This window comes from Gastrolobium bilobum, unplaced genomic scaffold, assembly GCF_033153095.1.
Source record: "Gastrolobium bilobum isolate Gb01-03AN ecotype WA unplaced genomic scaffold, APGP_CSIRO_Gbil_v1 utg1034, whole genome shotgun sequence".
Taxonomy (NCBI): domain Eukaryota; kingdom Viridiplantae; phylum Streptophyta; class Magnoliopsida; order Fabales; family Fabaceae; genus Gastrolobium; species Gastrolobium bilobum.
The window spans coordinates 137,713-155,729 of NW_026897770.1; the positions used below are offsets into that span (position 1 = coordinate 137,713).

Consider the following 18,017-nt stretch of genomic DNA (forward strand, 5'->3'; position numbering starts at 1 on the left):
ATTAAATCAATTTGAAAGAAATTGTGTGTGGGAATTAGTTCCTAAACCTAAGCACCAACAAGTAATTGGAACAAAATGGGTGTTTAGAAATAAGTTGGATGAAAATGGAATAATTGTTAGAAATAAAGCAAGATTAGTGGCACAGGGTTATAGTCAGGAAGAAGGCATTGATTATGATGAAACATATGCACCTGTAGCTAGGCTAGAAGCTATTAGGCTATTGCTTGCATATGCATGTGTGCATGATTTTGTGTTGTATCAAATGGATGTTAAAAGTGCATTTCTAAATGGATATATTAATGAAGAAGTGTATGTTAAGCAACCTCCTGGATTTGAAAATTGTGAAAAGCCTGATCATGTCTATAGGTTAAAGAAAGCATTATATGGTTTAAAACAAGCACCTAGGGCATGGTATGATAGGCTAAGTAAATTTTTGCTTGAACATGCATTTATTCGTGGTAAAGTTGACACTGCACTCTTTATAAAGAAAAAACATGATCACACACTACTAGTACAAATTTATGTAGATGACATTATTTTTGGTTCTACTGATGCCTCTCTATGTGAAGATTTTTCTAAGATTATGCAGGGTGAGTTTGAGATGAGTATGATGGGAGAATTGACATTCTTCCTTGGCCTCCAAATCAAGCAAGAAAGGAATGGCACATACATTCATCAAACAAAGTATTGCAAGGACCTCCTAAAGAGATTTGGGATGGACTCTGCAAAGTATATTGACACACCCATGAGCTCCTCATGTACACTTCATAAAGACGAACAAGGTAAATCGGTAGATTCTACAAGGTATAGAGGTATGATTGGATCACTGTTATATTTGACCGCCTCTAGACCTGATATTATGTTTGTTGTATGCATGTGTGCACGATATCAATCTAGTCCTAGAGAATCCCACTTAGCTGCTGTTAAAAGAATTTTTCGTTATTTGGTGGGTTCTAGTCAAATGGGATTGTGGTATCCTAAGGGATTTCCACCAAGCTTAGTTGGGTATTCCGATGCCGACTTTGCTGGATGTAAGTTGGATAGGAAGAGCACGAGTGGCACATGTCATTTGTTTGGAAACGCTTTAGTTTCTTGGCATAGTAAGAAGCAAGCTAGTGTAGCTCTATCCACTGCGGAAGCAGAGTATATAGTTGCAGGTAGTTGTGTTGCCCAAATTCTTTGGATGAAGCAACAACTTCTGGACTATGGTTTGAAACTTGAGACTGTTCCCATCTTTTGTGATAACACAAGTGCTATTAACCTAACTAAGAATCCCATTTAGCATTCACGTACTAAACATATTGATATTCGTCATCATTTCATTCGTGATCATGTTAGTAAAAGAGATGTTGAAATTAATTTTGTTGATACAACTAAACAATTAGCGGAAATTCACTTTACGCTCTCAAAAAATAAAACGCGATCTCATTTTTCTCTCAGTAATCAACTTTGTTCTTCAGAAGTTTGCAAGAAAATTCTCAAAGCTCTCACGTTCTCTACTCTTTGATAAGTTCTCAACCATTTGGAAGCATTTATTTCAAGTTTATTGGAACTAAGGTTGAAGAACCCTAACCTCATTTTCTGTTTTACTTTGCTCAAAATTTGAGATCTGTTGAGACTGACAGTTACACTAATTCTATTATAATTGCTGCGTTTATACTCTATAATTGCTAAGGTACGCTTTATGTTACTACATTGTTCTTAGCATTGCGAAAAACTATTTTGGGCATATAGGAATTGAAGAAAAATTGTGTAATTGTTTACTGAATTCAAAAAGATTTTGAAAAAGTTGAGAACACATATTCACCCCCCTCTAGGTGTTCCGTAAGCGTCCTGTGTAAGAAGCCACTTGCCCAACAAATTATACTTAAATCAAAAGTATATGACCAATCATATTTAGTGTAATATGTAAAAAAAAATTGTAAACAGATCATTCCCTTTGTATGTTTCATTTATGGGCAAAGTACTTCTTCTATTACTAGAAGGGGTTTTCTGCAACTCAATTTTTTATTTAAAAAAAAAGGTGGTTCCACCGTATTTTTGTGTCTACATGATAATAACAAAATTTGTTGTTGCAGGGGAAATTTGAACCCCTTCATTTATATGTTTAATTTATGGGTAATATTTTTTTCATTTATTATGAGAGAAGTTTTTTTTTTACATTAATAAAAATATGGAGCCCACAAATTGAAGAAAAAGAAATTACAGTACGTTTTTTAATGTCTATGAGATAGTTATCTCTTATCGTTGGAGAAAATAATTTTCTTTAATTTATATAAATTATATGATTGATAGAGAAGTAATAATTTAAGAAAAAAATAAAATAAAATAATATTATATGTTGCCCTAAACATAAAATTATATTATTTATTTATGTTGAATTTGATAAAAGTAATTTTTTTAGCACCAGATAGAAATCGTCTTCGCGAGTATAACTCTCATCATTTCTCCTCTAACAGTGGTCTAATGTATTCTCTGCTCCAATAATTTTAGTGGCTTTACTCCAAAAATAAAGTAATTAGAGGTAGTTGTTCTAGGAGCCTATGATACTTCCGGTTATGAAAAAAAAGTGGGTAAGTTTTTTGTATTTTTGTTTTTTTTAAAGTAAGTTCTTATTTTCGAAATTACTTTCTGGTGAAAATTAAAAGGTTCCATTGGGAAGTGGAACCGGTTGGCACAGCTTTCGGCGGGCATATTCCCTTTTCTTAGATTACTTTTTTCTTTTTGGCAGCTTCTTAGATTACTTTTTCACTTTATAATTTTTAGTTCCACAATTTCGTAAGCAATAAATAAGCACAGGACACCAGTTGGTAATTTTTTACGCAAAATAAAAGAATAAATTTGATTAAGTTTATTTTATAATATAATTTTACTAAAAATAATTTTCTCTGAAATTTTAGTTAAACCAAACATATAAGGAATTATAAGAAATTGCAGAGCCCAATGCAAACTCACGTACTTTTTTTTTTCTTTAACAACGTTTTTTGTTCTAATTGTCATGGTTTTTATAGATTTCATAAATCAGGTTTGTTTCTCTTTTCTTTTTTATAAGATCACCGAGGAATTTTTTTAAAATAAAGTTAGAATATTACTATGATCAATTTTATAATATTTTAAAATTTATTTCATTGTATTTTTAATATTTGATTCAATAAATTATATAGTTATATGATATCACATGTTTAGTACTTATTCTGATCTGTAATATTAATATGGGTTCAAATATTTTTAGCAAATTTTTTTTTAATGCTATAAACACATCTTATGTAAGGGCCATATTTATTAAAAAAATACTGTATGAAAATTGAAGGATCACTTGAAAGGAAAAAATAATTCTCTTACAACATAAAAAAATATTTTTCTATTAATATATATATATATATATATATATATATATATATAATAACCTCTTCTTTCTTTTTATAAATATAAAAAATTTAAATAAGGATAGACACTAATATTCCATTAAAGTATCGTCGACTTCTTTTAAGATTTTCAAAAGAAATTAAATACCTCCCACAAATAAAATGCTTATATCAGCTAAAGAAATTTGAACCCATATCCTTAGAAAATTGGGATCAAATTCTCAACCAAGCATGTCTACGTAACCTCTTCTTTTCGAAGACCACCTGCCTTGTCTCGTAAATTCTTATTATTTGGGCTGTCACGTGTCTGATTTGACGCATTTGGCCTCACATTCTTAACTCGAATTATGATTTTTTTTTTTTTAAACACTCGAATTATAATATTTTCCCCGCCTTTAGGATGCTTACCTTATTAATAGGGGTGTTTGGTTTAAGGATTTGGTTGAGATTGATAAGGAAATGATTCATGGGCATCTAAGCTAATCATGTTTGGTTGAAGGATTTGTCAAACTTACCTACCTAAATGAGTTTCCTAGCAAACCATGTTGCATATGTATCTCCCTCCATTTAGCCGGCTAAAGAAACCCAATGACAAGATGGTATTCATGAAAAGCAGCCTAAATTGGTCATACTCCATTCCATGCAAAAGACGAGCTTATCCTCACTTAAACGCGCGAAAGGAGCTTGGCAACACGATATATTTTGTAATCGTAGCTGTCTGCAAGTGGCATACATAGATGTCTGCAAAATCTGCATCCTAATCACAAACTGCCAAAAAGTTTCAACATCTCAAATTCCTATTTTTATTTCTCATACTATTCCCGTGAATTCAAATGACTTAGCAGAGGCAGAGGTATCTTGAATCTTTGTATATTCAGATTTAAAAGGGTGTTACTCCTTGGTGAAAGACCCCTCCAACCTCTAATAGCGCAAAGCCATTCGACGGCGATGACAAGATGATGGCAAACAGTGTGTCTTCTTCTTGCATCTCTTCTGTCTCTTTTTCTATTTTCTAACTTGCAGAATTTTTTCACAACTTTCCTTTAGAACTTGCTTCTTTTTTTTTTCTTTGAGTTCTGCGTCCTCCTTTTTATACCATGGGTGATGGTAACTTTTTCTGCTCTTCAACAAAATATATTTTGTATTCGTTCAGTGTGAGGATGAAAAACACGGTCCCGAACGGGTTAAGGGCATCATGACCAATTGAATTTTTTTTAAATACAGGGTTATTTTTGTAATATCAATTATTTTTCCCATCTATATTTTACCTACACCCAAACATAGACTTCATAAAAGTTACCTAATTTCTCCATCAAAATTTTATCAAACCAAACAACTTTTTTTACATTTTCCTACCAAACTCACGTTCCAACCATTTCCCTATGCATCACATTTTCCTATTATTCATAAAAATTTCTCTTCAACCAAACGCCCCCTTGATGTAGATCCGTCAAGACTATTAAAATTATATTACAGCCTGATGTAGCTATTGGAAAATCACAAATAACAATTTAAATAAAGGTTTATTACTTGTTACATTTACCTAAATTATGATTTTGAGGTTCTAATTAAAGGTTCAATCAAACATATAATTAATTAGTCCTTCAACATAATTTTACTTGCTAACACATTTTTGATTTGGATTTAAACCAGTTCCGGGATATAAGTTTTGGCCCTGCGTCCTGTGAATGATTTGGTCCCTTTTCTCATCAGTTTGGCTTCCTGGAGGTACAGATATTCCATTTAGATGAGAAGGATCCAGAGATTTGTTCTGATGGATCGATCAACATGTTTCCTCTTCCTATTCGCTTTAACAAGTTAAAATTTTACAAAGAAACTTATCCCATTTTATACATGGAAAACCCTTCGTCTTCATTGAAAAACTTATCATTAATGGAAAGCGGTTGCATTTATAGAAATGATTTAGACATTGAACCATGAGAAGAATACATCTCTTGTATGCTCGGCCTTCAAAACATTGAATGGAAAATACATCTCAACAAATCTTCTTTTTCCGACTTCGATATATAGAATTTGTCACACCTTAACAACAATCTTCAAATTTCTTGAAAGGTATTAGTTTTATCATCCTGTCAAACTAATTCAGATCTGTGTGACCTTGACGAGGAGCTCATTTAATATGTTCCGGGAGCATAAGCTCCCATTCCAAAAAAATGGATTGAGATGAAATTTTCAAAAAAAAAGGATATAAATGATTTTTTTTTTCTTTTTTTCTAAAGGATCATGGAATAATATTGTGGACCTGGAGCACATTAGAAAAATCCTTTTACGAGTATAAGTTATTTTTCTTCAAACACATTCCGTCAGGTCCAAAAAGATCTCTAATCAATATATTTTGAATTGTGAATGACTTGTAAATGACACTCTGGTTGTCACAATTCAACACACATTTGTATTGTTTATGGTTGAATTCAATGAAAAAGTTTTTAATCCACATCATCCCCTTACTTGTCTCAATCGTGACTATATATAACTCAGGCGTTGTCCTTTGAAGTGCAACACATATTTGCAATCTTGACCTTTGAAGTGCAACGCATATTTGCAATCTTGACCTTTGAAGTGCAACACATATTTGCAATCTCGATTGCCAATAAACTACTCCACCTACAAAAATTATTAGGTAATCCGTAATCAACTTCCTAAAATTAGCATGCCGGACTTTACTTTCTCTAAAGTGGACTCTTAATCCACTGAAAGATACAACAAAAACACAATATATGCCATTGAGAAAATATGATATATACAGTTACTAATTACTATTCTCATCATTATTCAATATATATATATACTAACCCTTATAGAGGGGTAGGGTAGTCTACCCCACCTTGCGGAGAAATGGTAGGGGTACTATTATTGAGTCCTTTCATCACCGCTCAAAGCAACACCACATAGGGGCAAAATGGTGACACCGAATACTTATCCGTCCGTTACTCAATGACCAAAAGAAAATGTCACTTTCGTAAATAGTCTCAAAAGGAGGTACAAATGTGTAATTGCCAAGCACTGCAATTTATTGCACTCACACTCCTCTCAGATCCCTTCAAAGTTCAAACCCTTCTTCCCCTTCCTCTTCCTCTTCCTCTTCCTCTCTTTTCATTTCCTGTGACAGTTTCAATTATTGCAAAGCTTGAAGAAAAGAAAAAAATAGCAGCAGCAGCACTATTTCAAAGTTTTTCTCCTGCATTAATCGGTAAATTTTTCGCTCTCAACTGGTTGAGAAAAAATAAATGTTGATACCCTTAAGTGCAAGTTCTTATTTTTCTTCGGATTGATCCTGTTTTTAGTGTTCATTTCTATTTTTTTTCCATGTTCAGGCTTTAATAAAAAAAAATTCTGTTCGCTTTTTTTTTTCCAGTGTACGAGGAATTTTTTTTTTTATCGTAGGTTTAAACGAGTTTCTGAGAAGATCTGGTTGATCTGAATCAGTGAACAACCTGGATGTTATAATCAACGACTTCTGGAAGAACTACATGTTCAGTTTGGCTCGATTTGGAAGGAGATTTGGTTTGGTAACCGTGTGACACGACAACGTTTCTGGTTTTCTGATAACCTTATACTGGGTTGTAGAAGTGGGATCTAGTGTAGAATACAGCCTTAAATTATTGATTCTGTTTGTGTTAACAATGGAGACGCTTGTTGTTGTCGTGCAGCATAGGAACCAATGCTACAGCAGGTCTAAGTCACAAGGCCATGCTCGATTTGGATCTTCTTCTCCTTCCAGAGACTTTAGGGGTATTAATTGCAGGACATTCCAAACGGGATCTGGTATTCTACCAAGTCCATTGAAATCTTTTGATTCACCTGTGACTGTAACTAAACGACCATCTTCATCATCTTCCTCAAAAACACCATTAACTCCTCGGAACTCAAACTCAGATAACAAAACCCGTAGCAAAACTACTCCCAATAGCTCCCCAGTTCCTATCAATTACAAAGCTTGTAAAAAGGAGAGAACTTTCAGTGATCGTGTTTCTCATGGGACCCTTTTGTTCTCAGAACTTTGGGCTGGACCTACCTACTCAAATTCACCACCACCTAGTTCCTTGCCTATCCCAAAATTCTCTGTTCGACCAAAGAGGACTGTGTCTCTTGATTTGCCTGGTTCCTGCCCTGAGATTGAAATGCATCCACTTGCTAAGTCTGCACCCTCGTCCCCTCGCAGGGAGCATTCAACTTCTCCCAGAGACCTCTTAGTTAATGCTGATTCTGCGACTAAGACTTTGCGTCGCATCCTCAATCTTAACTTGGATGATGAATGAGACTCAAGGAGCAACCTGTTCCTGTAAATAAACCCTTTTTTTCCCTTATTTAAGTTGGGTTAGTGTAAGATATAGTTGTATATAGAGTGACCAAATAAATTATGTAGTTTGAGTTTGTGTGGCTTTGAGTAGTGTTGGTGCCCTTGGCAATGATGATTGATGGCTGTGGTGGGTCAACAATCTCCAGAGTTTGAAAATTGGGTGAAGCTTATAGGTGGAGACGGTAAATGGTAAATGGGTGTATATGTAAGGCTCTTTTGGGAGCAAGGTTTGCAACCTGACTCATGTGACATGGATGGAAGCTGGCTGGAAAATGGCTGGGAAGCGGAATGATGGTAATGGGTGGGAGTAGCATGGATAGACCTGGTTGAGTGTGTTTTATTTCATTGGGCCTGAAGAAAGTTATTAGTTATGTTCAAGCTGAATCCTGAATTTATGATGTGTGGTTCACAGCATTATCTCCTCATAGAATGGTTAGCTTCTTTTGATCTGATAAAGGATTTAGGCCTCTTGCTTTCGTACATACTATAGATTGTAGAATCTTGCTCTTACAAAAACTCTTTAGAGCTTAACCCTTTTGTCCTTTTTTCTCCTTTGAATTTTCGTTTCTTATCATCATCTTTTATCATTCTACTCCTGTCTTCTAGATGATCTACTGTTTACTAGTTGGTAACTACTACCTTACCCAGTAACTCTCCTTCTCTTAGCTGTCTTTTGTTTCTCTGTTAATTGCTCATTTCTTAGCTGCCCTCTGCCTGGGCGTAGTTTTTCCCTTTGCTATCTTTTCTGTTTTTTTTGCAAAGAAAAGTTGGAAGGGGTTCGGTTATTATCTTTCTCAGCTTTCTGCTTTAGTTTTTAGGGTTAATTCCTGTTAGCTACCTGTTAGTAAGCCCAATATACTTTCTCTTCTGTTAGTATGCCCAAGATACTTTCTTTTATTAGTCTTCGCTAGCTTATCCTCCATGGAGAGTGTTGACCATGCAATGCCAAAATTAAGGTAAGATCTTGCTTTATGTTAATGCTTCTGCTATATTCTTTTCATGTCACTCGTTGCAGTTAATGAGATTTGTTTCAATGTGTGAATCAGGGAGGCGAAACTGTACCGACTACCGAGGCTGTTTCGTTCAAAAGATGTGGTCATTGCCTTCTCGGTCGCTAGTTAGATTGCTATATTGTTTTTCTTCATGAAGTCCCTTGTGGTTCGTAAATTTTTCTTTGTTTCTTTCTTTGTATTTATGTAACTTGTGGAACTCGTGTGATCTGCTAAAATAAAATTGTAGTGACTATTATCTTTTCATATCATGTTATATCTGAGTTAAGAATTAAGTACTTGATTCTCATATCTAATTTATATTGCATTTCCTTGGAAGCTATGACACCATTTGCTGCATTTTGATGAAGGAATTTTATTTTTTCCATCTGATGTTGATATAATTGCTATATAATCTGAAACTGAATTCTGATGGTCTCAATATTCATTGGAACTTGGGCTATGAAATATTTCCAGAAATGATTCTAGAACATCAAAAATTTGGTGTAACGTTTGCACATTAATCAAGTACTTGCTCTATATATCTTATTCTTATTGGTTCTTCTTCACGTCTGATGCCTGACCTAAGCCTCCGGTTCCCTAATTCATGGTTGTCTAATTCATGGGTGTCTGCTGCCTCTGTTCTTTAAGGATATTTTCCATGAGTTTATGATATTTTCGAGATTCCATGTCTGTGACTTATTTCACTCATTATCTGTTCTGGATATCATTTGGATTCCTTTTATTAATTTATAAGTTCTGAATGATTTTATATCTCCACACCTTCTCATACCAGTTTGTCATGTGGAGCCACTTTTCTTGATTCAGATTGCTCACACCTCATTTCTCATACGTCATACCCGGTGTGAGAGAGTTATCCTTCTCCCCTAGAATTCAGAAATAGTGAGATAATTGCTTTCTTTTTTGTTGACAGAGTACTGCCTGGTGCAGTGTACAAAAGGTGGTGTAGAAATTATCTCCTAGAACTATTATAATTTATAGCTGAATTATTAGCTATTGTCACAATCCCAAAGATTTGCCTGGAATAATAATATTTGTTGGTTCTATAAAATCTTGTGTGTTTGTTTTGAACTTTTTTTTTTACTCCTATTCTTTATTTGAAAAAAGGGGAAAAAAAACTTTGATAATGTGGTTATTTTGTTTTATTGCCTTTAAAAAGATAAAAAGAAAGAAAGATAACGTAATGAAAATAATGTAGCTCTTTGATAAAATGGCGTTTGTAAAAAAAAGGGTTGTACGTGAATTGAAGGTTGACAACATCAGAAAACACTCTTTTTTCCTTAAAATTATTTGTATATTCATCTTCTTTTCCAAATTTTTAAAGGATTTTAGTTGGTGACTCAAGGTACTTTTCTCCAATGCTATTGTAATGAAAATGTAACGTTTGTTATCTTTGACATTGTAAAAAACCTGAGTCAAAGGTTTTGCGTTCCATATGTTCGATTATTCCCTGTTTATTAGGGAGATTTAAGGCTTTAATCTTGGGATCTGTCTTGAATTGGACTAATCGCGAAGTGATAATTGATTGAAATATTTCAACCAAAAAAAAATGAGTCAAAGGTTGTGTCCCATAAAAAATACATCACCTCTCAAATTAAAAATTATAGCCACCATATTAAATTCCCTAAGCTAACACATGAATCACTCAGGATATATACCTCAAAATAGAAACTCATCCTTTGCACTCTCGGTTTCTAGCCATACTTGATCTAGGAATTTAAAATTCTAAAAAATCAGAGTACTTAACATCTTTATATCCTCTAACTCAATTAACAACATTACGCTCCATCCAAATTCAACATAAAAAATAGGAGACGTTATCATAATCTCAGCTATATATACGGAGCCAGCAAGCTACTTTATTGACCCACACAAACATTTCAAACCCACCCCAATTGAAGCACCATTTCACATAGATGACTCAATTCATGAACCCCTAACTGAGACAGCATTTTACATAGATGCTCATGCTCCATCCACAACCTATCATTTGACCCCCTATAATTGTTTTGTAACTCACCGAACCTTCGACAACCCAAAACAACAATCCCCTTTGACGCCATCTGAGCCGTTGATCCATGAGTCAACACTGCCTTTCCGTCTCCCGAGTATGTGTGACGTGTCTGTCCATTATTTGCAATTGCATCAACCAAATTTTACCAAGTAAGGATTGAGTATATTGTTGACAAGCCAAGTGGATTGGGAAAAAGAAATTGAAAATTAAATTAAAGCTTTAATTAAATTTTAAAGATTGGGATTTTGTAACGTAATCTATCTACGTGGGAACCATGTCAATGCTTATCATTATTACATGAATGGCGTTAGCGATGATGAAATCGCTAAAATGACTTCGTGATGAAAATAAGATTTATCCACTAATAAATGGAAATATTTTCATCTATCATTTCATGCCAAAAAAACTTTGGGATATCGATTTTATTTTCTATCAAACTGTTGTGTTAAAATGTTTGTCTATGTTTTTTTTTCCAGTTTAAATAATTGTACACATATTTAGTAATGTTTAGGGCATAATTTATCAAAAAACTTTTGAAACTCAATTAAATTTTGAAATAATTTTTTTTTAACAGTTAATAAGGAAAAACAAACAAAAATCTTTGGACCATGATTTTACTTTCCGTTTGTGCTGTTGGCGGCCCTAGCAAGATAACTGCTGCAATATCTTGACCGCGAGACTCTTCCGTAGGAAAATATCTTCCATTTTATCCACGATAGATTGGAAAAAAGTTTCAAACTTGGCATTGTGATAATTTATTTACCGATACGTCCCGTTTTGGTCATTGTCCCCGTTTATTGGGACCCATTGACTGGTGATAGCATTAGATTAGATATATATATTTTTTTAGAAATTAATTATAATTACTTTTTGAGGCGAATCAGAACCTCCGGTATCTCTACGGGTTCGACTCTTTGAGCCGCTTATGGGACTAATTCAGAGTTCGGGTGCGAGTCCAAGAATTACGGTACTTATGCCCCTCCCTAGATGGTGTTGGTGTTGGTGTTGATTAGATATATTACTTTAGATATAAGTTATGATACAAGTTAAAAAATTACATACAAGTTATACTTTCAATCTTTCCTTGATATTATTTATATTTAATGATTCTTATTTATTAGATATTTGAGTCATTAAATACAAGTAAATCAATCATCAATATTTGGTGTAAGACTTTTTATTATATAAAAATATCCAATCACTTCAAATAATAATATTACACGTATTTGTATTTATACATGCATGTCACATTATTCCCTAAGCACTTATCTTATAGTTCTGTTACATACTCATAATTTAAAGGGGAGTGAGTTTTGTTGCATAGCAATCATTTTACTTTCCCTTTGATGAAATGGGTAGCGCTCGAGATTATCTTCTTTGCGTAGATATCTGAAAGGTGTACATTTCTCACCTGTCAGAACACTGAAAGATGCCAAAGGAGTCACAATCTTTAAGGTTCCTTTTGTTTGTTCTTTATTATCATTCACTGAGCATCTTATCAGTTATCAGCACGCGCACTTTTTGGTTCTTTGGGTCCCAACTCCGTTGTGTTCTTCAGTTTTAACCCAACTGCACCCTCCATTTCTAGACGTCAATTTCTCTTGTTAAATATGGTTCATCGGGCAGCCACTAGACTTACCAATTTAAGGTTGTTGCTGGTTTACATATGTTGTTCCTCGGTTTCTCCAAGAAAATCACCCGTTCTTGTTTGCCATTTGCTTTCATTGTAGGATACAAGTGATAAATTGTGGTCGGGTAGCATTCCACTAATCATCTACACAAGTTCTGTTTTATTTCCCTGCCTTAGATGAAGGAATGACTAGGAGCATGTTTGTATTAGATTCTACTCAATGCAAACGGCCACTGATTGGAAAGAAAAATTCATTTCCTTCTCAGAAAACAAAAAAATTGCCTTGAAATTAAATTTTTTTTTTTTTTTTTTTTCATTTGCATTCAAATATTAAAAACAAACACGCCCTAAGAGCCAACCAAATCTAAATTTTCCATAAGTACTTCTATGGCTTAATGAAGGGGGACAAAAAAAAAGGTATTTGGATAAGGTTTGAAAAAGAAATACTTTCTCATGCAGGTTTGAAATAAAATTCTCTTTTATATAGGTTTGAAAAAGAAATACTTTCTCATGCAGGTTTGAAATTAAATTATATATATATATATATATATATATATATATGATCCTTTGACATCAACGTCAAACTAAAAAATTAATATCAAATCTTAATTGTTGATTTTATTAATCTAACATTTATAATTTATTAGGTCACATCTATTAATTTTCAATAAATTATAACAGTTAAATTGGAAGAAATTAATAGTTAAGATTTGATGTCAAAATTTTTAATTTGATATTGATGTCAAATGATCATGTCTCATATATATATATGAGAAAAATATTTCTCAAGTCACCCCGAAAACTATGTCGTTTTATTTATTTATTTTCTTAAATTAATTGATTCACTTTGAATGATTATGATTCTTTTTTTTCTTTCTTTTTTCTTTTATCGTCATTGATCCATCTTGAATGGTTATGATTTCTTTTTTCTCTCATTCCTTTATCGCAATTGATCCATCTTTGTACAATTATGATTTAGTGACCGGAGATAAAATTATCTCAAGTAACTTGAGAAACTATATATATATATATATGGGAGTGGATGTGGGTAAGGTTCCCTTTTTCTTCCTCTCTTCTCTTTATAGAATTTCACCAATTTTTTATATTTATAGAAGATAAATTTATCCTAAACTTGCAAGAAAAATATTAAACTTAAATTTTTATGATATTTTTTTTTATCTTTTTTATTAACTATTTTTTTTTTATCTTTTGAGAAACTCAGAAAAGACTAAATTAATTTTTTAAAATCTTGTATTTTTTTAAAATTTATCTAATTATCATTACTTTTTCCTTTAAAAAAACACAAACAAACATCCCTAATTCGTAAGTCATTTATCTTAAATAATGGTAATTGGGATATCTGATCCCCACTTGCCTCAAAACTATAGTTACTAGAATTGTGCAAAGCCGATGATTTAATTATTTATTGCGACCAAATTTGTGAAAGAGAGAAAGGGAGCGCTTTAAGGCTTATCATGGTACAGACACCTTTACTATAACTCTCTAGGCTTTTCAAGCCCAATTACTTCTGTTTGTTCCTTTAATAATGACACCGGTTATTTTATACCTTTTTGTTGCCTTTGCCTGATCAGAACACAGTTGTTGTTGGCATTACTATAATGGATCAGGACTAAGGTGTTAGGATGTGGAATAAGAATTTTGGTTATTTAATTAATCAGAAACTGCTTTTTAACACCAAGTTTGAAATCTTGGGATTCTCTCTATTATACGTATCAAAGTTTCTAAGAGCAACCTAATATTCAAATAATTAGATAATGAAGTATTGGGTAAGGAAAAGGACTTTTATCAAATGTATATTTATCTGTCATTGTCAGTTTTATAGAGTATTATAATGGTTTGCTGAATTCTTTCTCAAGCTAGGGGTGAATTGCAAAGGGTAAGGGTAAGGGTAAGGATAATAATAATAGAGTACATGCAGATAGGGAATCTTTGTGAGAAATAATTAACTGGTCCCCATCTATGACAATAGGAAGCACCATCATTATCATTAACTCAGAAGAAAAGAAGAAAAACAAAAGCCACTGTTTTCAATCGCACATCATCATCTGCTTCAACCGAAAACAATGGTGGGGAGAAAACTAGAAGCAATCAAATTAGTCATCTCTTGGAATGAACTCTACTTCCTCTCTTATCTCTATTTGCAAGGAGAGAAGGAAAAAAAAAAAAAAAAAAAAAGGCAAAACAAAACAAAAGACTTCAAAAAGGAAAAAAAGAAGAAGACCTTAACAAGTTCAATTAAATACAACAGAGTCATGATGAAGAATGTAAGATTTTGATTTGACTTTCTGTGTTGCTTGTTATCTTCCTCAAAATGAAGGACTTTTGCAGCCACGGTGCATGTAAAGCACTTAAAGGGAAAGGATGTTAATAGTCAAGAATAACCATTACGTTCAGATTCTAAACTTTCTACACTATCTAACACCATTTCTCGGTGGCGGCATTCGCTACTGCAGAAAGCTTTCTCTCCTCTGCAAAACACAAGATAATTCATTACCCCTGAAGTTTGCTTAACTGAATTAATCTAAAATAAGTAAGTAAATAAATAAATCAGAAAAAGTAGTGTTCATGTTGGGATGGTGATAAATAGAACATGCAGTGCTTTAAGTTTTTGTTGTTATCTTGTGTTTGAGGAAGTCACAAAGAAGGCTAAAAATAAAATATCCATAATGCAAAGGGCAAAGGTTGTTAGCATTGAAAAGGAGGAAATGATGGTTACCTATAAATAAAGATGTCCTTTGTCTGCTCAAGATGTTTCTTGCAAGTGTAACAGAAGCTGAGGAAATTTGCAGATTCACAGAGAGAGTTTTGGGGCAGTGAAAAATAGCTCTCCACAATACAATTATTGAATATATGGGTTGTTCTTGGATTAGGTCCATGGGATATGACGCATGTATATTCCTCAGAAAGCTCCATCTCACTCAAAGACAGAACGCCTGTAACAACTACACTTGGAGAATCCTTTGTATAATTAGTTCCTGATGAATTCTGCGAGTCCTTGTTTTTGGTTCCAAAATCATCAACACATGGTTCAGACTCGAATGGAGAAAATGTAGAAGGTGGCAGAGGTGGGATTTTCACTCTAAGCTGCGTTCCAAAGAGGACATTTCTTTTGTTGGGTTGAGCAGAATTGTCATGAATTGGGTCATCTTTAAGGGCACCCACAAGAGCAAGGCCAACAATGCCTTTTGAATCTGGCTTGTCCCAAGAGCTTGTGTTTTCTGAGGAGATTTTCATGGGAACAGTTTGTGTCTTGTTTTCAGATGACAATGGATTTGCAAAGCCAGAAGGGGATAACGCTCTGGTGTCAAGAATTGAAGTTGGGCTTCTCAAAGCCTCAGTTCCTGAGAAACACTTGTTGGTGAAATCTCTAAATTTTGGTGAACCAAATAGAGAAGGGATAGTTCTAGCGTAATTTTGATTTGGAGATGGCTGGGAACTATGATCAGCCATCAAAGGTGGCTTTGTCACTGCTCTTGATCTGTTCCTCAGCAGCATAAGTCCCTTCTTCTGTGATACCAATAAGGAAAATTGGAATTCAAAAACTAGAAAAAGGTGTAAAAATTTAATACTAGAACGATGCAGAAATATATATAGAGAGAGAGAGATATATATATATATATGATGTGTTATTAAAAAGTAAAAAAACTCACCCAAAATAGCTAGAGTGATATTATAAACAAACCACTTTGATTGATACAGATTCAAGGTCCTTTTCTGGCTCTAACAAAGAGAATCCTAGCGTACTGGGAATGTTTCTGTACTTGTTTCACACACGCACGCAAAAAACAGAAACAACAACAACAACAACGACAAAAAAAAATAAAGAAGGTAATCTGAAAGAGTCAGGTATATAAACTGAATTGGGTCCTCAATTGTTTTGAATAAGAAAGATTTGTGCAAGACATGTGATTAATAGCTGCAGCTTTGTCGTTGATCGTGGAACTTGATCTGCTATTCACTGTGGTTTTTTATGCTCCCCATGAAAAAACGCATCATCACAAAATTGAACTCCTAAGTTTGGTTTGGTTTTTGTTACCCAGAAAGTGCAACTTCAGCTTCTTCCTCGCCATCACTAATTCTTTGCTCTTTTTTCAGTTTTAATCCTCCAAAGTCTGTAGCTTTGTAAAGAGGATTTAAGCAAAGGTGAAGAGAGAGAGAGAGAGAGTCGTGTTTGGATTCATATGCCAGTTAAGTGTTAATGAAGGAGAAGCAAGGGTGTCGTGTGCATGAAAATCAAACGTTATTGCTTTATAAGTTAAAATATAGTTTTGTACTAACAAAAAAATAAAACATAGTTTTGTCCTCTACATTTCCTGTTCATTTTCAAATTGTACTTCAACTATAAAAGTTTTCAATTTTGCTTCTATACGTCATTTATTTTTAGCTTGATTATTAGACTTATAATATAATATAATAAAATAAACGAATTAAATGAGTGTCCTATATAAAGACAAAAAATATATCATATATAAATATTTAAAATAGTATATTTTTATTTCTTATATGTGTCAATTATTTTTAATCTGATAACAACAAAAATAAAATTAAAAAAATTGTTTTATATAATAAAACTAAAAATAATATTATTATGGTTTATCAAAAAAATAAAAATAATATTATTATGTATAAGTGAAAAACAGATTTTAACCTACTTGTGCGACTATGCTTTAAAGTTTAAAGAACAACTTAACAAAATCCTAAAACATTGCTTGCATTTTCAGTGTCACCTTTACAATTTTATTTTAAATGCTCTCTCTCTCTCTCTCTCTCTCTCTCTCAATTGTCATTAAACGGATTGATTTTGTCTTTTAATTTCAATCCTTTCTTAGCTGATCGGAGGTCTTTTGTCCTGACTCTCGCACTGTATCAGAATTCAGAAAACGAGGAAACGGACACAAAAGCTATTAGTTGTTGATAAATTCAAAGATCTATAATCGGATATATATATACATATATATATATATATGTATATATATATATATATATATATATGACACAACTTTACATCCTTCAAAATTATACACACTTTTCCCTATATATATATATATATATATATATATATATATATGGAATAAATAAGAGTTATGTTGTAGAAAAAATAATTTGATCATCTTAAGATATGACAAAACAAAATCATTGAACAAAATGTCTCATCCTATTTTTTTATTATTATTTTTTTAGTCTTTTTCTATTGCATGATAGCAATTCCCTTCATGTAACATGACAAAATAAAGACTATATATATATATATATATATATATATATATATATATATATATATATCTGAGCCAGGATATTCTTATAGAAGTCTTACACTCAATCTTGACCATTGATCCACTTGTATCCAATGGTTCACATTACTAAAAAATTTGACCCCTCAAATATAAGTGAGATTAACGAACAAGATTGAGAGTGTAACTTCACTGGAGTAAAATGATCCTGACCCTATATATATATATAGGAGAATGATCCGTTTACAAATTTTTTTTACAATTTTTTGCAAATTACAGTATGTACCCCAGAGGGAATATAATGTTCTCCCGGAAGAACATAGTGTAGTTTGTAAGAGTTTATAAATAAAAAATTTATAAATATAACTTTCTCCATTTATATATATATATGGGTTTTATAAGAGTTATGTTGTAGGAAAAATGAT

General features: G+C 32.8%; 2 protein-coding genes across 3 annotated transcripts; one reads left to right on the top strand and one right to left on the bottom strand.

The window, feature by feature from the left end:
• The first annotated feature begins 6,425 nt into the window (after positions 1-6,425).
• On the top strand, positions 6,426-8,954 carry LOC133310113 (uncharacterized). 2 transcript variants are annotated; one of them, XM_061511002.1, is made up of 3 exons: positions 6,426-6,576; positions 6,742-8,642; positions 8,733-8,954. In XM_061511002.1, the coding sequence occupies exon 2, from the start codon at positions 7,010-7,012 to the stop codon at positions 7,643-7,645; it is 636 nt and encodes a 211-aa protein (XP_061366986.1). In that variant the 5' UTR covers positions 6,426-6,576; positions 6,742-7,009; the 3' UTR covers positions 7,646-8,642; positions 8,733-8,954. The 2 variants fall into 2 exon arrangements, with proteins under 2 accessions (XP_061366986.1, XP_061366987.1); XM_061511003.1 differs by having other exon boundaries at positions 6,430-6,576; positions 6,771-8,642.
• A 5,587-nt stretch (positions 8,955-14,541) lies between these two features.
• On the bottom strand, positions 14,542-16,503 carry LOC133310126 (protein MARD1-like). Its single transcript, XM_061511019.1, has 3 exons — positions 16,012-16,503; positions 15,078-15,868; positions 14,542-14,829 (listed from the first exon to the last, which is right to left on the bottom strand). Exons 2-3 carry the CDS (start codon positions 15,854-15,856, stop codon positions 14,733-14,735), a joined length of 876 nt encoding a protein of 291 aa, XP_061367003.1. The 5' UTR covers positions 15,857-15,868; positions 16,012-16,503; the 3' UTR covers positions 14,542-14,732.
• Positions 16,504-18,017: the final 1,514 nt, after the last annotated feature.

Coding starts and splice junctions, on each gene's coding strand:
- LOC133310113 (XM_061511002.1), top strand. CDS start 7,010: ATGGAGACGCTTGTTGTTGTCGTGCAGCATAGGAACCAATGCTACAGC.
- LOC133310126 (XM_061511019.1), bottom strand. CDS start 15,856: ATGCTGCTGAGGAACAGATCAAGAGCAGTGACAAAGCCACCTTTGATG. Junction 14,830..15,077: donor AAGGACATCTTTATTTATAG/GTAACCATCATT, acceptor TGTGTTTTGCAG/AGGAGAGAAAGCTTTCTGCA.